This window comes from Phaseolus vulgaris, chromosome 7 (assembly GCF_051622355.1).
Source record: "Phaseolus vulgaris cultivar YP4 chromosome 7, ASM5162235v1, whole genome shotgun sequence".
Lineage (NCBI taxonomy): Eukaryota > Viridiplantae > Streptophyta > Magnoliopsida > Fabales > Fabaceae > Phaseolus > Phaseolus vulgaris.
In genome coordinates this window covers 44,415,431-44,437,650 of record NC_143504.1, presented here as the reverse complement: position 1 = coordinate 44,437,650, position 22,220 = coordinate 44,415,431, and the positions used below count along the sequence as shown (strand labels likewise).

The following is a 22,220-nucleotide window of genomic DNA, read 5'->3' as shown; positions in this document are numbered from 1 at the left end:
AAATAAAAAGTTTTAAAAATTACTTTAATAGCACTTTCTAATTTATTTACCAACATCAACCTCACTACTGTTGTATACGTGGGTGAAAAAATCATTCCCCACTAGAAATCGACTTTTTTAGATCGATTTCCCGTGTACGGTTTTTTTATATTGTATATAGTAAATTTAATAAAAATATATAAATAAAATTATAAATATTTAATTAATAAACTATTTATAACTAATAATTTAAATATTATTATTTGTTTTCATAACTTAATAAAATATATAAAAAGTTTAAAATTATTGTTAATATTTGAAAATATTTTAAATTTAAGAATAATATTAAAAATATATTTATATATGATACAAATAATAATAATAATAATTTTATAAATATTTAATAATGTATTGAAAAAGGTAAAATTATTTAAAATGAATATTAAAAAAATTATTTTTATAAATTTTATTATAAAAGTTTCAGATTAAAATTTAAAATAAAAAAGTATTTATAATTATTATCTAATAATTATTTAATATAATATGTATTTTATATATATTTATGAAAAAATATTTAAATTATATGGATATTATTCATATTTAATAAAGTAAATTTAAATATTTAGTAAATATTAAGTGAAATTAAATTTATTTCAAAAGTGAAATGTGAATGGATAGATCGATAATGTACTATTTTATTGTGTTTTGCCTAAACTTTTAGTTTGGATAAATAGTTTAATGTTGGTTATGTATAGCACATTTTTGAATGAAGAAGTTTATTTTTGTTTTTAACAGTTTATTATTTGTTCGAGATTAGTATTAATTTTGATTTCTATGGAATTGTAAACAAGTACTTAATAGTTAATTTTGGTGACTTTTTTACGGTATTTTTATTATAATATTTGTGGTGTTTTATTAAATAGTTTATTAAATACTTTGGATGACTTATCTAACGAGCCAACATTATGTAAAGTCGAAATGGTTACTATCTAACATACAAATGTCGCAACCCTAAAAGAATGACAATTTAGCTTGTAGTGGGTGGGATTAGAAGCCTTATAATTATTTTCGTAGTTCTTCTAAACTTAGCTCACAATTGAATAAATATGTTAGTGGAAAATTGACTTACAAACTAACATTTTATATACATGGACTTCAATTAATATGTTAACAACATGATACATAATTAGATTGGGATCCTTGACTTCAGGTCAGTGGTACAATAACTTGTTGAATTTGTGTGACTCAAAAGTCTCAAAGTAATGCATAGTTTTTCCCTTAATTCATCAAAGGTACAATTTTGTGGGAATTTGAACCAATGTAGGAGACACACATTGAAAGTGGACTCCTACATCCATATATGACCATTTGCAAACACAACAACAAAATAAGAATTAAAATAATTTTGATTATTTGTGATACAAAATTGGCCCATTTGAAGATGAACTCTTGTGTTGTTGAGGGAAAGATAACTTTGTGTGTGTAGTGCAAATGGTGGGGTTTTAACTATAGTAAATTGGTAGTAGCCTTAATTTATAAACGAAAAATAATTGAGTGATAGATAAGCATAATACGTGTGAGTTGGTAAATGAATGGTATAGAAGAGATATACCAAAATGGGCATAGTAAATTGTACACACAAAATAATGTATGTATTATGAAAACACGGGTGTTCATGAGATTCCTAATGTGTGTACAAGTTGTTGATCAATGTGCCTTGAAGAAAGATAAAGCATGCATGAATGGGTGACGATACAAGTTATATACTGAATATTAATATATAAGATATCACCTCAATACATAAGAGTTTAAGCAGATTACTCCCAACCCCAAAGGGTAGAATTAGCCACGCATACTTCTAGCACCTTCCATTCTCCCAATTGGGTTACAATTCACTCTATGATGTTTTCCTCTCAATCTGGCACCCTAAGGTTGAGCCTCTAGCCCTCTATTTATCCTAGTTTTCTAGGGTTAGGTTGTTTATTGTGTCGCGCTAATGGGCTAAATGATAAAACATAAAAAATGCCCAATCTTTCTTTGCATCTTTTTCCATTCTGGGACCTTCTATCTTTATCTTTTTAGCTCAAATCATTCATCTTTAATCCAAATCTCCAATCTTCCTTAGAAATATGCAATTAACACCAAATTTGGGAATAAAATACTCTTATTCAAATAAAGATCATAAAAAATGTAAAAAAGTATAAATTCATAAATTAGGGATTATTTTATATGTAAATTAGCAATAAATCCTCATAAGTGCCTATATTTTAATATGAAATATTACTGAAATTAGACACTTATCAATCCTCTCCCAAGAATTCTCCCCTTGTTGTTGTTCCCATAGGTAACATGCCCTTATTACTTAAAGGAGATGCTTAGAAACTTTGATTTGTCCCCAGTCATGTGCTTGGAGCACCCATTGTCCAAGTATCATTGTTGCATGCTCTCCTCCAAGTTTTCCTACAAAGAAGATTTTCAAGTACAAAGATTTGGTCCCCTTATAAATGTGGGTCCATTTGGTTTACATTCATCATTTCAACCTTTACTACACTTGGGAATCCACTTCATAAAGCCCCTAGGAACAACATATTTTCTGATTTTACAGAATCTGATAGAATGACCTCTTTTCATGCAGTAGAAGCATGTAACAACCGGTTGTTTCGATGGTCCAATCGGTTGTTTTTCTGGCAGTTTCGAAAAAGACTTTGAAATCTATCTTGCTTGTTTTGTGGGTTAAAACCCAGTCCAGCTTTTCCAAAAACACCGTTTTGAGATGTCAAGACATTCTCAAAGTTGGATTGACCTTTAGAAAGCTTATCCACAGTTTTAACAAAATAATGGACTTTCTTTTCAAGATTTTCGCAATTTTCACAAATAAGAGTATCACACTTGCAAGAGGAGTTTTTGTAAACTATTTCAAGGTTTTCAAAATCTGTTTTTGAATTTTCCAATTCCTCTTCCAGTGTTTTGACTATGTTTTCAAGCTAGCTATTCATTCCCTTTAACCGGTTGTTCAAGAGGGCCAATCGGTTGGCTTCTTCATGTGTTTCTTGAAAGGCTTGAAGCAATTGACTGTAATTTTCAGATTTTAAGGAGTTAGAAGAACTTACACTACTTAAGTCATCTTCCTTTTTGGCCATGAAGTAGAGGTTGAGGCTTTTTCTGTTTTGCCTCCTTTTCTTTCGTGTTTGACTTCTTGACCTTACTTCCTTTGATTCATTGATGTTCCCATGAGTAGCTTTGAGTGTGTCCCACATCTCTTTAGCAGTTTTGCATTTTGATATCCTGAAAAACTCATTAGTATCTAGTGCAGAAGCTATTATGTTTTGAGCAGTACAATCAAGTTTGGCCATCTTACATTCTTCATTGGTCCATTGGGACCAAGGTTTTTCAATAAAAGAACCATTACTTTTAAGCTTTGGAATGAAAAGGGCCATTCTCGATTGAATCCCAAATTCCTTGATCAATAGATTCCACAAATATTTTCATTCTAGCCTCCCAATATTTGTAATTCAATCCACAGAATAAAGGTGGTTTGTAGATTGAAGCACCTTCCTCAAAAGATAGTTTTCCAGCCATAGAAAAAGATTTTCGGATCAAACTTGATTATCTTTCAAGTACCAAGCTCTTGATGCCAATTGTTAGAATGTATGGCTTTAAACTAGAGGGGGTGTGAATGGTTTAAAGAGGGTTTTCACAAACTTTTAAGTCTAGAATGAAATTACTTCGAGAGAACTTGATTAAGAAATCAGTTTGCCAAAAACACAAAGCAAATAAGCACAACATCAGAAAAACAATCGGTTGTTTCACAGAAACAATCGGTTGTTTATACCAGTTCACAAATATAAAACTAAATTTAAAGAGTTCAAGGGATAGAGAGATTGAACACACAGGTTTATACTGGTTCACTCTTAACCAAGAGCTACATCCGGTCTTCCCAGAAACCACTAGGGAATCCACTAAGCAATCAACCCTAGATTACTTACAACACCACCAAAGAAGTGACCTTGATCCCCTCAAGACACACACTTCCTTTGACTCAGCACAAACACCACTAAGAATGTTGATCTTGACAACCCCAAGAACACACAACACTTCTCAGCTTCACACACAGAGTTTCTTCAAAGGTACAAAGGATTACACTTGTTACAGAAAAGATCTGAAATCAATACAAGATGAAAATCCTATATCACACTCTTTTTGATCCAAGCAATCTCAAAAGCAATCTTCAACTCTTCAAAAGCAAAATCAGTGAAAAACTCAAATCTGTTTTTCTTTGATTAAAACTCAGTTCTTGTTTGTTACAAAATCTGAACAAACTATTTATTGCATTCAAAGACTGGTCAAAGCATTTAAAACTGGAGCGTAATCAGTTATAAAATCATTTAATGCTCAGTCAAAGCACAAAAAAGTTTTATGTTATGGTCCCAAAACAAATAATCGGTTGAATGCTCGAATCAATCGGTTGTTTTGATTTGACAGCAAGTCAACCATCAAAAATAGTTTTCAACCTTTCTAAAAACACCTAAGTATAAAACAATCGGTTGTTTCGACAAAACAACGGGTTATTTTTCACTTAGTTTGAAAAACACTTTTCAATTAAAAGGTTTGAGAATGCTTAAGCTTTGGATTCAATCAATAGTGGATTTAACACATAAAATCTACCACAAATCCTATCTAAAGACAGCTCAGCAACAACAAGCACAACCAGTCTTCCATCAACCTTCAAAGGGTTTGGATTCTTCAAAGCTTGAACACACTTGATTCAACAAATTTTCCTTGCACTTCTCACCTTAATTGCTTAAGAATTACTGATTCTAATTCTAAAAAGTGTCACCTAATGAATCAACATAAAATCAACTCACATCACTATCATTATTATCACTTATATGTTAAAATTTCTTATTAAAATGTTATTTGTAATTACCATATTGTATTTGTTATATCATAAATAGTTAAATAATGAATTATAAATTAGGAAGAAAAATAGATAAAATTTGCATTCATTTAAAAATTGAGAACATAATACATGGAATACTACTTGATTAACTAACATAATCAATGGTGTGAAGTCGATGCCCAAGCAAGGTTGGGATATGTTTTTTCTTGCGTGTTCAGGTGTGTGACATAGGAACATTTTGTTTGAATGACTATTGTGTTCTCTAATGTCCATTTCAGTTCTTATTTGGCTTAACTTAGGTCTGTCCTTTGAAGTTATTTTCATTTTAAGATTTGAACAAAGTATTGATTCAATGTAAAAAGGCTCATACTCTTTCATTTCTAAGTTCTACAAAGAGTCCTTCATACCCATGGGAAACGTGTTCCAATGTGTACACGGGAGCAATGCACATGTCAAAATCATGGTGTGCGTGATTGCATGCAACAAGCACATGAGAGCATATCAAGTGAAGCTTTTGAAATTTGCTACATTCACACCACAATTGATCTAACCGGACTAAGAATCGCCCTATTGGTTGGATTTCTATCGAATGTTCTATTTCCTCAACTATAAATCCCGTGTTCCTCATATCAAAGGTAAGCACACTATGAGTTTTATCTTTGTTTGCATCTTCCAATGTCTTTGTTTGCATCTTCAAATGCCTTTGTTGGCACTTCAAAGTAGATATGACTAGCTACAATCATGGTTGTCACATCCTTACCTATATGTATGAAGAATTTGGTACAACGGATGTATACTGTCATGTCCAATGAAAAGATTGGAAGGTCCTTATTTTCTTAAGCACGAAGTTGATCGACTTGAAAAAATTTGTTGTCATATATCCCTATCATTGGTCGTTGTCTCATGCAATAGTCAACTTCACTCTCGAGGAGTCATCCAACCATTGTGTGACTTTGTTGTTCCCCGCTTTTAGTATGTTTTGTAATTCCATACGTTGTGAATGTGTTACAAATACATTTAAAAAATTAGAAAAATCGGTAAAGCAAATTATGAAATTAATAAGAAAAGAGATAAAGGAATTTTATCCATATTCACAACATCTTTCTTAATGGTGTATTACTGAATCTACTTATGAAGTTCTTTGTTATGTGTCAAAAGCAATTAATATTGTTGGTCCGTGATTATAATGCACAAATTTATTGTACTTGATTATGTAAATTAGTATAAATACATTATGTGTGGTATGCATTAGACACACAACATTCAAATAACTATTCTTATTATACATACAAAACATAAATACTAAATGATAATTCCAAATGTTACATGGGGTGATTGACAATATGCACGGGATCGATAGTGTGACGTTGCTACTGGTGGAGCTAGGACGATTGGTGACTAGTAGTGGAAAATTGAAAAACCTGGAGTAGAAGGGGAAAACTCATGAATTGAGATATTTTAATTTTTAGTGAAAAGAAGTGTGAGAGAATGAAAGCTTAAGAAGAGAAATGGAACTCGTGGTTGTATATATTTCTCGCTCTTTTTTTTAATTGTATTTGATTGTTATTTGGTTGTGTTAAGGTATTTTTTTTAAAAAAACAATTATCATATAAGGTTTTTTGGTTAAACAATTATGTTATTAAATATTTATATTGTTTACTTTAATATAAACAAGTGGATACAGCTAATTTTGAATATGATATATTTTATTTTAATATTTTTTACGTTAGAATAAAATTTAAAATACCTCTTATGCTGACCTTGGAACTTTATCTAATGTTTTTATTTTATCTTTTAAAAGCATAATATATATATATATATATATATATATTAAATATTAAAAATTAGTTGTCAATTATGTCAACAATTAAGATACACGGAGAAGAAAATCTCTTAAAAGCTCATTTGTATAAAAAAAAATCTCAAATATAATATCTATTCATATCTAGAAGAATAAAATCAGAGGAGAAGTAAATATAATTTAAGTATCTTTTAAGAGAGACCAATTGCAGTTTACGCTTACTTTTATCATTAAGTTTGTTTAAACTCATTTTATTATGAACCCATAAAACATTTATTTGATTAAGTTTATAAAAGCATGACTTATTTATAACTCCTGTTGTAAGTTATTTTTTTAACTTGATTGAAGAAATTATACTACAAACTAAGCAAGGCTTGATTAAAAGCATGGTTATACTTTGAGTTGGAAGCACCAGGAGGCTATTGTTACGAGGTGATGAGAACAAAGAGGTTGTTATAATTGGACTTCCAAGTTGACATTTGTTTTGGAAGGCTTGGCCCATCAATATATAATTGTTTTCGATGAATTATTCTATACACAACTCGAGGAGCAGGCTTTGTACTTTATATACAAATTGTGATAGCAGTGCCAATTTAAACTCTGCAAGAGGGTCCAATATATAGTGATGGAAACTTCTGTCACTCAATTATATATGGGTTTAGAAGCATCATAGTGCTGAAAATTTGATCAATGAACCCTGTTCCTCCGTTGACTCAAGCTATATAAATTTCTTCTCTTGTGTCCTATCCACCCTCCTAAGTCTAAGTGTGTGAGTGTGTGGGGAGAGAAAAAGAGAGAGAGAGATGGGAAGAGCTCCTTGCTGTGACAAGGCCAATGTAAAGAAAGGGCCATGGAGTCCTGAAGAAGACGAAAAGCTAAGAGGGTTCATAGAGAAACATGGTACCGGAGGAAACTGGATTTCCCTCCCACATAAAGCTGGTAAGATTTTCTTTCAACCCTTTTCCCCCTTATTCACAAGTTTATTGTTTTAGTTTCTAATCTATGAAGCTTGCAGAAATTAGGCCTAAGGTTTTAAAATGGTCTGGTATTCCGACCAAACACTAAGGTTTTTGGAGTGTCTATTGCCACATTTGTGCATAATTTCCAGTGATATCAAAGAACACGTTGAAATCGCAAGTGTGATCACAGTTTAAAACCTTTGATTGCTCTCTTCAGGCTGATGAGAGTAATTATAATATATGTTGACATACAGGGTTCTTAGATGGTCAATTTCTTTCTTGTATCCTGTGTTCCTGATGGCTTATGTTAATTTGTCTCAAAAAGGTTTGAAAAGATGTGGGAAAAGTTGCAGACTGAGATGGCTTAATTATCTGAGGCCGAACCTTAAGCATGGAGAGTTTTCTGAAGATGAAGATAGAATAATATGTACTCTCTTTGGTAGCATTGGAAGCAGGTATTCTTTATTTCACTTAATTTCCACTTTTTTTTCATACCAACCTTGGATATACTTCACAGACTAAATGATGAAAGATGGTGTATCGACATGATATTGATTACTTGTACTTTTAGATCTGCTACATGTTTCTTTTTTGGGAACTCATTGTGACAACTGTAGGTGGTCCATAATAGCATCTCAGCTGCCAGGCAGAACTGACAATGATATCAAGAACTACTGGAACACAAAGCTTAAGAAAAAAATGGTGGGGACAATGAACCCTTCAGCACTGAAGAAGCCTCACCAAGTTACCCTTTCATCCATGCTTCAAAACTCAACACCCTCTTCATCCTCCTCCTCATCTTCATTCTCATTAAAAAACAATCACAACTCGAACTATCAACAACCCTATGTGCCTTTCACAGGCTCTGAGGCCATTTCATACGCAAGTCTTCTGAGTGGCAATTCTTCTTCTACTCCAGCTTGTTCCAGTTTTGAGAGACTTTACCAAGTTAATTGTGGTTTTATGTTAGGGGGTGAAACAAGTTGCAGCTCTTCTTCAGATGGAAGCTGCAAGAAGAATCAGATGAGTGATGTGAAAGAAGGAGAAGTTGGATATGTTGGTGTTGGAGGTTTTGGTGACCAAATAGGTGGCCTTAGTTACCTCTCTAGTGGGGTGGAAGATACCCAAAAGTTGGTGTCCTCCAATGCTGGTAGGGCTAGTGGGTGGACAGGTGAAGAAAGTCCATTAGACTATGGTTTAGAAGAAATTAAACAGCTAATGAGCACAGGTAGTTGCAACAACTTTATGTTTGATGACAGCAAGACAGGGGAAATGGTGATGTACTACTGATGGTGACAAGCAAAAATGAAGAATATTTGAAGGGTAATGAAGGGGATGAGTAGTAGAATGGGAAGATTGAGAATTGGAGTTGGTGTGTGTTTTTGTGGGAAAGGTGGTGTTTGATTGGCCCACTTACTTTTTTTACAGTACATGTTGGAAGTTTCCTTTGTATCATTTCCTTGGTGCAGGTATTATTAACCCCACCATCACCATGGATGTGTCCAATAACAGATGAATCAGAAAGGAAATGAGAAAGCCTTGTAAAGTAGAGTTCCTATGAATCCTTCTTCCACCACATTTAGTAAGAGGATTGCACCACCAATCCACTACTTCTATTGTTTAATATTATGTAACAATTTTGGCTTCCAATCATGCACCTAAAAGCACTTTTGCTTTAGCTTATTCATCATCGTTTTATTATTGTTATTATTTCCCCCATTTTATTTCATTTACTTCATCCTCTATCACCATAGATTGTTTATATTAAAAATCACATATCAATTAAATATTATAATATTTTAGAGTATATAAATAAATACAAATTTCATCTTATAAATTAATTATTTTATAAGATTGAATAAACTTAAAAATTTAAGTCTTAATAGTTTACTTATTTGTTGATTAATCTCACGAAATTTTAGTAGTTTACTTAGGGTTTTAGAATTGAATACCATATTTTTATATGATAAAACTAAAACTTATAGAATTAAGGTTAAACCTAGGAGCTAAATAATTATTAGTTTTTAATTGAAAGAATGTATGGATAATTCACAAAAAAATTAAAGAATAATTTTACATTCATTTAATATAATTAATTAATTCGAAAATAAATAATAGTAATAGCTACTCAGAATAAAAATTGTGCTCCTTTGTTTCCATTATTGTCTATTGTCATATATTTTGTATATTAAAAAAGAGGTTCGATATTTTGTTGACTTCTAAAAATTGGGTTCAAGCAAGAATATACTCTTAATTAGATAATTTTTACATGGTTATAATTATTGAGATAATATTATGTACCTTAATAATTATTTGTTAATTTTATATTTTATAAAAAAGTAAACCTGATTTTAATCCTTGAATTTATAAGACAATATCATATAAGTTTCTTAAATTAGAAAAATGATAAATAACTCCATTGACACTACAAGAAAATCATTGATCGAAAACCAATTTTAGAAATTAAAAATAATTAGTTGCTATAATGATCAAATTAGTGACCATTTTGGAGATTAAAAAAAATTGTTTCTAATTTAATTTCTATTATTGTTAAATAGTTTTTAAATTAGTATCCAATTAACTACCAAAGTTTTAGCTACCAAATTTAGAATCTAAATAATTGGTAGTTAAAACATTGTTATCTAATTAGATACCAATTTAGAAACCATTTAACAATAATAAAAACTAATTTAGAAACCAAATTTTTTTTTTAGTTTTCAAAATGGTCTCTAATTTGGTCACTATAACAACTAATTATTTTTTTGTCTCTAAAATTAGTTTATTTTGTTTAGTGAAAGTTGAATTTGTTAGTCGGGATAACCTTATTGTTGGTTTTGTTATAGAGTGTAATGATAATAAATATAAAATTTAGAAACAATAATAATAAATTATGTATTTTACTGATTTGTTTTGATTAAAAAAATATAGTGACTTAAGTTTAAAAAGTTTATTTAAATTTTTTATTTCAAAACCTATTAGGACAATACTCTACACGTTTCAACAACTAAAAGAAACATGTTTTTTAACATATTTTTCAATCCTCGTTTTAGTTAAATTTATTTAAAATAATAAAGTAAAGTAAAAATATATACAAACAATTTCAGTAAAACTTAAACAAAATAGAAAGTCTCCAAGAAAATGTAATCTTAGATCTTTTGTGAGACTAAAATTGGGTCTCCTAAAACAAATCACTCAACAATTATTGAATGATGCTGTCTAAATCCTTTGAACTGTTTCATGAAATTAATTTATAATTAATTAACCTAGCAAAACAATATAAGTAGAAAATCACTGGCTAGTAGCCATGTCAAACTTGCTTATAAAATGACCAAGTAAAAAATGATAGTTGACTAATTTAAAAAGAACAAAAAAATTGAATTGATTTGTATATTTAAATGCAAAAAATACTAATTAATTTAATGCAAATTGAAATATAATCTATATTTTAAAAATCATAGCTTTTTTATATTATTAGAATTTACGTAAGACTTCTTTTCCCACGTTATTTTCATTTATTCTTTTTTATATATATAATTGAAATCAAAGTATAAATAAATCAATTTAATTAATTTTTTATTTTTTTTACATCTTGAGTTTGTCAAATTTTTTAAACTATAAAAACTAATCTTTTTTCATAGTACTGTAATTTATGTTGATTTGATATATTTACATGGTGAAAAACAATAGAATATTAGATTACTTATACTATACATATGCAGAAGTTTTAAATTTAAGTTTTGATAAATAATAATATAATTAGAGTTAATCATTATTTTGAATTTGAATATCAGTTTAATCATAATTTTATCTTTAAAAAATATTTTTGACGATTAGAAGAAAATATATATATATATATATATAAATAAAGGACTGAAAAGAGTATTCAATATTTAAAAAAAGTTTAGTGTTTATACAATTGGTTTGTTGAGAAATGTTTCCTGTCCTTTGTTTGATATTGTACCTGAGTGGAGAGATGGGGTCAGGCATGGTCAGTTGACGTAGTATAATTGCTTACGTGTCGATCTTCTTTTCCTTCGGTCGGTCGTTCCTTCTTGGTGCCTCCTTCGGTCGAGCGGGAGAGGGTACCTGCGAAGGCACTCCGACGCTCAAGTAAGTATGAGATTCTAAGTGTGATTTAGTAAGTGAATGAAAATGTACCTTTCTCTGGCTTGAGCACAATATTTATAGGATTGTCTAATGGGCTTTCTATCCCTTGGACTCAGGGTGGTTATGGATAAGTCTTGCCAGTCGTACTCCGGAATACCCGGGAAACATATCTTCTTTAAACGCGTATTTCTTATTCCTTATTCTTTACCGGTACAGATACATTCCAAATTATTTAGGGTTAGCTTATGAATTTAAGACACACATAATCCTGTTTTAAATGATTAAAAATACCCTTTGGATATAATAGCAAACAAAATGTCCATAAATATTGAGTTGAAAGTGAGGCAATAATAAAGAAATCAAAGAAGGGGGACAGAGATTTAAAAGATAGTATTTAATTAAAGCATGCATCCCATGAAGAAGGAATAGTTATGGAAAATTACCCAAAAGGCTCCAAAATATATGAGCATAAGATAATGGTGCCTTGGATAAGTCATTGGTTGGTGGCTGCTACTTATTTGTTCAGAATAAAAAAATAAATAGTTTGGTTTCCAAGGAAATTAGTGATGGAAAAGTTCAAGCCAAAAACATGCATTGACTTCTTCACCATTTTTGTTTGCATTCACACGAGATATGACCAAGAAAATTTAGTATATGGTTTTACATGTAAATTTTGAGAATTCGTTTTACATCTAAAGTTGAATAGTGTTTGATATACTATAACAAAAGTCAAAATATTATAAAAAAAACATTTTTTTAAAAGATATTATTTTAACAAGTGTATATTAACATAGTCTGTTGTAATAAAAAAATTATTATTAAAAAAAATCATAAAATAAAAACTAATTTTTAGAGATAAAAAATAATTAATTGTTATAGGAACTAAATTAAAGACTATTTTAGAGACTACAAAAATTTTGATTTTTAAATTAGTTTTTATTATTGTTAAATGGTTTCTAAATTAGTGTTTAAATAGCAATAAGGTTTTTGCTACCAATTATTTAAATTATAAATTTGGTAGAAAAATTTTGGTTGCTTATTAGACACCAATTTAGAAACTATTTAACAATAATAGAAACTAATTTAGAAACCAAATTTTTTTTAATCTCTAAAATAATATCTAATTTAGTCACTATAATAACTAATTAAATTTTGTCTCTAAAAATTGGTTTCTATTTCTGAATTTTCTTGTAGTGTATCTCTTCATCTAAAATTTATATTTCAATAAAAGTGATCGATATATCAATTTTTTTTTTTAATTTTCTTAATAGCTATTTTGAGAGAACAGATTTGATAATGATGAATTATAAAAAAATTTATATAAAATATCAAAATTTCGTTTTTAACTTAATATTTCTAAAGTAATATTTTTTTTTTATATTATTCAATTTATTATTATTTTATTTAATATGAAGTTTCCTATTCTTGAATTCCTAACCTTTCTAGTTTCAAGAAAATCTTGATCTTTTTGGACTAAGATCTTCTTTTATGAAATTAGTTTCCAAAATGTTTTCCTGATTTCATATTTCTTTCTCTTTTTTCTATAAATTCAACTTTCATGTTTCTAATTTTATGAACACGAGGATTAAGAGGTGTTGAAAAAAAAAATATAGTTTTCTTCTTCTTCTTCTAATAGTTGTTGTACAAAGTAAGCCACGATGATTTGATTATTTCCTTGAATATGTCAATTATTATATTCTTCACTTTTTAATATTTGAATTCACATAAACATGTGGTTTTACTTCAGCATAAACATTATTCTTAAAAGTACGTACCAAAAGTCAAAGGCATAGCCTTTATTGTTTAACTTTTAACCGTAAATTTTAAAATAAAAATGAAATAGAGTTAATTAAATTATTTTTATTTAATAACAAAAAAAAAATTAATTTATTTATAAAAATATATTATTTAACTGTGTTATCTCTCTGGAGAAATGAAGAATATAGCATTCTCTCTCCGCCAAACACAAAAATTTATCCAACAAATATCATTGAAAAAAAATCATAATAGTTATAAAATATTTACATTCTCATTAGAAAGTTTAATTATTATTGTTCGATAATAATTATCTCTGTCTCCTTATAATTATCGCCATTCTTATATTTTTTTTATACTTACTGTACTCTTATATACAATGATATATTATATTAAATTAACTAACATGATGAAAATTACATGATTAATTACTAAATCAAATATTAATTTAATATTAGAACAAAGTTGGATAGTTAATTAGGTTTATATAGATAAAAAAAAGTCACAATAGACAAAGACTTTTATATTTATTGTGCATTTATTATCTTTTATATACCTCTTGTTGACTTGAATGTGCGGATATCATTGCAACATATTTGAGATCATATTTTCTAATCTCAATACATGATATAACACGAACTTGTCATTCTTTGTTACATGATGTTTTGATCTAGTATGATGGAGCATAATGTTCAACAAAATATTTACACCATTCTACTTAAGGGAGGGAGTTTTGAAGCTTCGATAAAGCTTCTCACGACAACAACATCACCAAACTTGGATCTAGCCATATCACACAACATAATCCACAATTGCGACATCTAAGTCTTCATCCTACTAGTTGGTGAAGACACAACACCTTCCTCCTTCAAGTGTCCCCTTGACAACAAAGTAAGGAGACACTTTCACTCTCTTCCCCTCCATCTTAATAGTGAATCTATCTTTGTTGGGCTTAACTAATACCTATAACTAACTATAGATGTCATAGTTTCAAGAGTTGCATAGACTCAAGAACTTAACCCAATCAATTGGTCAAAAACCCTATGAACAAGGCATCCAACCTTCTCCATCTCGACGAAGTTAACAAAGTGTCTTTGATGAATAAAGTTTATGGGAAAGCAATCAATAGTGTTCATAGTGGGAGTGAAGGAGTTTGATCAACGTTTAAGTGTCATAGTACTTTATAAGAGAAGAAACTTAGTAATTATTAAAAAAACAAGAGGTTATTTTGCTCACAAAAAGTTGTTAGCACTAAAGACTATGAACTCGTAGATAGAATTTCAAAAGGTCTATGAAAGAAGTTTTTTTTTAAAAAATGAACCAATACATGTTAGGGTATACAATTCATTTAGTCCATTTTAATTTGATGATGATTTGTCTTATAAATAGTAATGATTGACTCTTGTAAAATAATTTTTGAAGATATTAAATTAGAGAATGGTTCTCATCACCTATAACACAGTATAGACTAAGAAGCATATAAGTGATGTATCTTTCTTCGTAACATCTTAAATCTTCCCTACTTTTATTTTTCTTTACTTCTAGCCATCCATCTATTTTATAATGTCTTATTATTGTTGTTTTTCTTTCTATATTTTTATGATAATGTTACTATAATGATTGTAATCGTTAACTTAAGATGAAGCTAAAACTATTTGATAATATCATTTATCGAGGAGTTTCAATTCTTATTTAAAATTCTTGTTCATTTACTTATATGCTTCTTAGTCTATTATGCGGCCTATGAGGAAGTTCAAATAAAAATGCAATTAAAATCATCAATTATTTTCTTTTGGCTAATTAAGAGTATCTATTAAATATATTTCCTTGCAGGTCTTCAGTAACAAGTGAGAATCTTAACACATATATGACTAAAAAATATAACTTCAAATAAACTAATGGGACTGAGAAAGAGATAAGTAATTTAATTTTTAAAATAATTTTATAGATATACTAGATGCTTATTCATAAAACTTATTAATCGATGGGTTACATAGTTTTTATTAATGGAATCATAGATAAATGAATTTTTTTAATGATTTTTAATAACTTCTATTTTAACTTCATAAATATATCTCGAATAAAAATTGGCAATTTCTTCCTGCACGATATCAATTTGAACATTCACCCTATCATTTTTCAAAATTTCCAAAATTACCCTATTAAGTAAAAATAATTCAAAAATAAAAAAATACATTTCGAATAGAAAAATCCGAAACACAATTAAAAATGCATTCCAGATAAAAATTTGTGGAGTTAAAAAATGTGCTCCAGATATCTAAATCCTGATATGGATACAGACTAATTTGGCTCGAATTGGGCCTAAGCCGACTCAACTTGGACGTGGACCAACTCGGCTCAACATCGACCTTGGCCCAGACCACTCGACATCCAGAGCCTGGACTCGAACGACTCGACATTAGCCCGGGCCCAGACGACCCAAAATCGGCCAGAGCCCGGACGACTCGACATTGGCCCGGGACTGCTCGACTCACCAATGGCTGGGATTGCTGATCTCGACATCGGCATAGGCCCGAACGGCTCGACATTAACCCGGGCCCGGACGGTTAGACATCAGCCCGGGCCCGGACAACTAGACATCAGCCCGGACCCAGACGACTCTACATCGGTCCAGGCCCGTACAACTCGACATTCGACTCGACATTGGCCCGGACCCGCTCGGAACGACCCAGGCCTGCTCGGATCGACATCGGCCCAATCCCGCTCGACTCGACATCGACTCGGGCCTGCTCAACTCGACATCGGCCCAGGCTTGCTCGTCTCGACATCGGCCCAGGCCTGCTCTTCTCGACATCGGCCCAGGCCCAAACACTCGACATCGGCCCAGGCCTGCTCTTCTCGACATCGGCCCAGGCCCAAACACTCGACAACGGATCGGGCCCGAACGACTCGATATCAACCCGGGCCCGCTTTGCTCGACATTGGCTCGGGCCTGCTCGGCTCGACTTAATATTGACCACTCAGCTCGACTTGGCCCAGGGTTGACTCGGCTCGACTTTGGCCCATAACAACTTGGTCGACTTTGGCCCATACCGACTCGATTCGACTTAGGTCCGGACGACTTCACTTGACGTGGACTTGGGCCGACTTTGCTCAACCTGGGCCCGAATTGTCTTGACTCAAAATCCAACCCAAAATGCAATTTGGATAATCCAAAAATGTATCTAATCTATATCTAATCCATATCCAATTAAATGGATTGGATTTAAAATCCAAAAATATGGATTTGGATAATTATGGATTTTGTAATTTGGATTTTTTGCCCACCCTTACCAGGTTGGGTGCATGTTGAAATTGATATGGTGCAATGAGCATTTGCCATAAAAATTTATCCCATTTATATGTTCACAAGCCCAATAATAACATGAGAGAGAAAAACAAAATCTTACACTATCAAGAGATGAATTACAGCACTTCCATTTCTTTCCAACAGCTTAAGCATTTAGTTCTATAATTCCATAACCCATTTGCATTGCTAGTTGATTGCCCTGGTTTTCGTCTACTCTTGGAGTCCATCGGACCTTTCAATTATGGGCAGATGTATTGCAAATAACTTTTTAGAGTCAAATTTCAAGTTCAAGGTTTAGAATGTCAAGAAGTACTGTTCATTATGGTCCAATGAACGGACACTCGATACTGTCATGACAATCATTTATTGTACAAGTAGAGATATACCATGACATTAATTTTGTGTACATATACAGAGATACAATTTTATGTACAGAGCACGGAAAGAATGGTTAGGGGACCTCAAATATGTATTTACAGAAAGTCCCATTGCCAATAGACCTTATCTACAATCCCTCCACCACTTTTAACAGCTAGGTGAAGTGTCTCAGAAGCTGGTGGAACCCCCCACAATAATGGCACTGCAACAGTCATGGTTAGCTTTTCATGTAAATCACCTTTGCTTGCCTTCTCTGCAGCAATAACCTGCCATGTAAACGGGTTCTAATGTTCTGAGAATTTGGGTTGAAACTATATTAGAAGAAAACATCTATACATCAATGGAAAAGTTGCTTCGTAAAATGCTTCCAGGATTACCAGACATGTAATTCCCCATAAAAATCCAGTTACACATTAATAGGTAAGTTGATAAAACCAAGCGAAAATGGCTGAATACAATTTTCATTCACAAGCACCCAGTCTAAATCTAGTTAATGATCGATACTGGCAGGAGAATGGTCTTCCAATTCCAACTTCTACAATTGTCTAACATGTACTTTTCAATTCAACAAGATAACAAGAATTGAAAGTTGATCCGAAAAAGACTGGTATATTTAAAGACACGAAATATTGTAGGTAGAAATTTGTTGGAAAACAAAAGAATACAATCATTATGCACAGCCGTTGGCTTGCTTGTGTACATTTGCAAAATTATATTAATGTGAGCCCGGAAATAGGTTACATTGGAGCAAATAACTTCCTCAAGTGATTATTTATCTTATAAAGTGGATTTAAGCCTGACTAAACTTTATTAAACTAGCATGTCCCCTCAACTCAAGGACTGGACATCCCAAATATAAAACTAAATATTTTTGTATGGTCCAATAGCAGCTTGATAGCAAATGCCACAATATAGGTCCAATAAATATCATTAGGATATGTTTTGATACTAAGTTTATTTAACCTTACAAAACTTATTCATAAGATGAAGTTTTATATCCACTTGTATAATATAATTTGGTCATATCTCTCCTTGACGTGGAATCGCTAACAATTTATCAAGTTCTTATCACACAAGAGTTTATGAGAAATTTTAGCCAATAAATTATAGAAAGAAGAAGTTGAAAATAACTTATTCTAATAAGTTTTACTAAGATGCTTATGGAATAAAGTTAAAAAGAGTTTACAGGAGTCATAAGCTATTTTCACAGGCTCAAATAACTAAATAAGTTCCATTAAAGCTCTTCCAAATACCTCCATAGAGTTAAATGAAATGGTGCAGCAAGATGAGGGTTTTTTATCCCTATTTTTTCTCTATAGCATTATTTTTTAGAGATTATCCTCAGACAAGGTAGTCTCGTCAAATTTTAACAATGGTTTGCAATTTTGACTAAACTTTCTTCAACATATCTAAGAACCAGAATGCAAGAGCTTTATTGAAAGAAAAAACTATAGCATACCTCCCCACCATGCTCTAAAACAGTGTCTTCCACAACGTCACTAAGCATCTCAATGGAACGGCAGAAACCAAAAATACAAAGTTTTCTGCCCATATCAAGTCCCTAGAAAGAGGGCAGTTCATATTATGAGATGGCAAAGGATGACTTATACTCTTGAGTAGGAGGTTTAGTTAAAAGATCGAGTGCTCACATTAGTAGCAGCAATATCAAAGAGTGCACCCAGACAAAGGCCTTGATTTGGATCCATGTAATTACTTTCTTGAAACCGTTGGAATTTTTGTGTAGTTTTTGATTTCCATTGCTTCTTCTGTGAAGCATAACAATATATTAGCCAATCGAAAAGAAGATTAAGCATTGAAATGTACTGTAAACAAGCATGGGTCAAAGATGAGAAAGGTTAAAAAAAGTGAATGTTGTGTCTGTACTGTCTTGGGTTAAAAAGCTGATTCTATGGCCAAGTATTCAATATGAAACACCAAGATACCTTTCAGCATGAGGAGTAAAAGGGCAACGAGCCTAACTGTGTAGATGTAGTATACTAAAATTAGCAAGCAGAGAATGAAAACCTTATAAACATGATAAGAAGCAAATTGGACTTCCACCTATAACCGTCTAAGCTTTTAAGATAGCTAATTTCTTGAAATAGTTTCCAAGCCTCTTCAATAATGCAGACCTTTCCCTGTTCTTACTGAATTAAACGTTCAACATGAGTTTTAGGTAGACACGTGCTTTGTTTGGTCAAACTTCAACCCCAAGAGCTTTTGTGTGAATTTTAAAATGTTTGTTAAAGTTATCAATCATCAATAAAAATGACTGTTAGGATTTTCTCAACATGAATCAAGATTTTGGAGCTAAATAGATGTGGTGGACTAAACATAACCAGCAGCACATTCAAGATTTCATCTACGTTCTAATTGTTAACTTGTAAACTGAAAAGAATAAAATTTTACAATTCATACATCAGAAGAGCGGACACGGCGAGGAACCATGGAGCCACCGATCTGGATCAGTCCATCAGCAGTGAACAACGTAATTCTCTCCTCAGGAACCCATTGAATTTCTGAGAAGTCGCAAACATAAAGGAAAACAACTCATCAATTAATTAATACATATATAATAATTCCTGAATCTGATATTGATCACCTCAACTAATTGCTTTAAAATGCAAACATTGGGATAAAATCACAAGTGAAATGAATCCACACTCACAAAAATCTCTAATTATAAACATTTAAAAAAGGCTACAGCTCTTTGCTTTGACTTATTGGCAGAATCAATTCCAATTGCCATGCTTAAAGTGAAAACATTGAAAAGGAACCTCAAATTTTGAAATTCAGAATCAGCGATGTTAAAGGGAGAGCGTACCGTTAACCGAATCGGACCAGGGGAAAAAAGCGAAGGAATCGTCGCCGGAGAAGTTACCGGCGGGGGAGGCCTTGGGAGCGAAATGGAGAAGGCGAGGATGAGGAGCAGAAGGAGGAGAGAAAGGGAAGGAGTAGTTGAAGGTCTTGGAAGGAGAACGGAACGGAACGAAAGAGAATCTGAATGTGGAGAAGCATAGAGCAGAGGTTTCCGCCATTGGAACGGAACGGAGTGAAACACACGCTACGTTAGAGAATGGTACAACGGTTCGGTGATTGATCAAAGCCGGTTTTGATTATTCAATTTATTGAACTCACCGCGCGATCGGACACACTTCTGATTTCAGTCTGAAGACGTTATTTATTTATTCATTTTTATTGCTATTTTTTTTTTCTGGCTGAGAATTTCACATGGATATCGCACACACATCCCTGTTCTTTTATTCTTTTGCATTTATTATAGAACCCCACCACCAAGGAAGAAATGATTTTTTTTTTCTTTAAGAAATTAACCAGAACTAAAAATATATATCAAAATAGCATAATCCAAAGTATGTTGGATAAACGTAATTTCAGTATGTAATATATTTTCGTTTTCGAGCTTACAGTTTTATTATTATGATTTTGTGGTGTTTTAAAAAATAAAATGAGGAAAGTGTAGTTAAATTATTTTTAGTTTTAACTTGTAAGTAGTATATCAAAACGAGTTTCACAGTCAAGTCAAGGTTAAAGGTAACAAAGGTTCGTCTTGAAATCGTTTTTCATTTTTTCTTGAAGACTAAAACAATGAGAATTTGTATTTGGTATGTTTTTTCATCCTCAAAAATCATGTGAATTTATAGACCTCAAATTCCTTTAGATAATATTATTATGATTATTCACCTTATCTAAAATATTATTCATTTTATGATCAGAACTTTATGATTTCTCTATCTATAATTTCTTTAATTTTCATATTCCTATTAATTTGCTAGATTGTAAGAATAAGAAAATCTTTTATCTATAGAAAGAATAGACTCACCAAGGAAGAGTCACGTTTCTTTCAGATAAAAACATCATCTTTGAAAGAAAATTGATTTCCAACTATACGATTTGACATGGACAAAACTTCTACTGTAAATTGACTTTCACGCAGGCTTTTTTTATGTATTTTTTCAATTCATAAAATAACATTATAATAAGAATTATAAAAATAAATTATCTTTGATGAATTAATATTTATAATATAATACATAAATTCTATTAAACATTACCTTTAATATTTTTTTACGATTTAAAAAAATTTGTATGAATTTTAAAAGTAGAAACTATTTTTAATATTAAAAATATTTTAGATTTGTTAATAATATAAAAAAATATATAAATTACAATTAATAATAATAATATGGAAATATTTCAAATTATTTTAATATAAAATTAATAACTAAATTTAAAATGTGAAAATTAATAATATCATTAATATTTAATTTAAATTATTTAATATTTTATAAAATATTATAAAGTATAATTATTAATGATAAAAAATTAATATTTATTTTCACATTATGCTTACATTATTAATAAGAATGAATGATCTAATTTTATATTAATTATTAAAAACTACTACTCTAATAAATTATGTAGACTATAATTTTTTTATTAATAATATAATTGTGTAATTAATAATTAATTTAATTTTAATTTATATTCACAAATTTTTAAATAATTAAATTAATCATTAATATTAAAAAACAAGTAATATTTAAAATAATAATAATTAACAAAAAATTATTTTATTTTATAATAATTTAAATTTAATATTTAAAATAAATCTTTAGTATTTTAAATATTATTTTTTATATTATTATAATTTTTAAGTTGTAGTTTATGTTATTTAACAAGTACTAATGTTGAAGTTATTATTATTATCAGTATTATTAATGCATATATTTGATTGTTTTATAAATATTTAGGTGGTGTGAAAATAATATTATAGGTATAAGTTTATGATTAAAAAGAAATTTTGAGGATTATACTTAGTAGTAAAGTTAATTTTAAGAAATATTACTCAAGTTTTTTATTAATTAAAAAAATTATATTTAACTACATTAACACTATAATATATTTTTGAAGTTTTTTTTTCTATAAGTGTTTAATATCTCAATAAGAATGATATTTATTATTTATTATGTGTTTAGTTTTTTTTATGGTTTTGTATTTTGAGTAGAAGTT

General features: G+C 30.4%; 2 protein-coding genes across 2 annotated transcripts; one reads left to right on the top strand and one right to left on the bottom strand.

Annotated features, from left to right (window-relative positions):
• Window positions 1-7,194: 7,194 nt before the first annotated feature.
• Window positions 7,195-9,322, top strand: RAX2 (Duplicated homeodomain-like superfamily protein). The gene is made up of 3 exons (XM_068635467.2): window positions 7,195-7,619; window positions 7,965-8,094; window positions 8,257-9,322. The coding sequence occupies exons 1-3, from the start codon at window positions 7,484-7,486 to the stop codon at window positions 8,927-8,929; spliced, it is 939 nt and encodes a 312-aa protein (XP_068491568.1). The 5' UTR covers window positions 7,195-7,483; the 3' UTR covers window positions 8,930-9,322.
• Window positions 9,323-17,104: 7,782 nt separating this feature from the next.
• Window positions 17,105-20,442, bottom strand: LOC137828783 (D-tagatose-1,6-bisphosphate aldolase subunit). Its single transcript, XM_068635464.2, has 5 exons — window positions 20,014-20,442; window positions 19,608-19,708; window positions 18,839-18,955; window positions 18,649-18,750; window positions 17,105-17,455 (listed from the first exon to the last, which is right to left on the bottom strand). Exons 1-5 carry the CDS (start codon window positions 20,225-20,227, stop codon window positions 17,285-17,287), a joined length of 705 nt encoding a protein of 234 aa, XP_068491565.1. The 5' UTR covers window positions 20,228-20,442; the 3' UTR covers window positions 17,105-17,284.
• Between the last annotated feature and the right edge of the window lie 1,778 nt (window positions 20,443-22,220).

Excerpts from the sequence above, each read along its gene's own strand:
- RAX2 (XM_068635467.2), top strand. The coding sequence starts at position 7,484 with ATGGGAAGAGCTCCTTGCTGTGACAAGGCCAATGTAAAGAAAGGGCCA. Across the intron at positions 7,620-7,964 it reads TTCCCTCCCACATAAAGCTG|GTTTGAAAAGATGTGGGAAA; the intron begins GTAAGATTTTCT and ends TGTCTCAAAAAG. Across the intron at positions 8,095-8,256 it reads TTTGGTAGCATTGGAAGCAG|GTGGTCCATAATAGCATCTC; the intron begins GTATTCTTTATT and ends TGACAACTGTAG.
- LOC137828783 (XM_068635464.2), bottom strand. The coding sequence starts at position 20,227 with ATGGCGGAAACCTCTGCTCTATGCTTCTCCACATTCAGATTCTCTTTC. Across the intron at positions 18,751-18,838 it reads TTGATATTGCTGCTACTAAT|GGACTTGATATGGGCAGAAA; the intron begins GTGAGCACTCGA and ends CCCTCTTTCTAG. Across the intron at positions 17,456-18,648 it reads TTTTAGAGCATGGTGGGGAG|GTTATTGCTGCAGAGAAGGC; the intron begins GTATGCTATAGT and ends TTTACATGGCAG.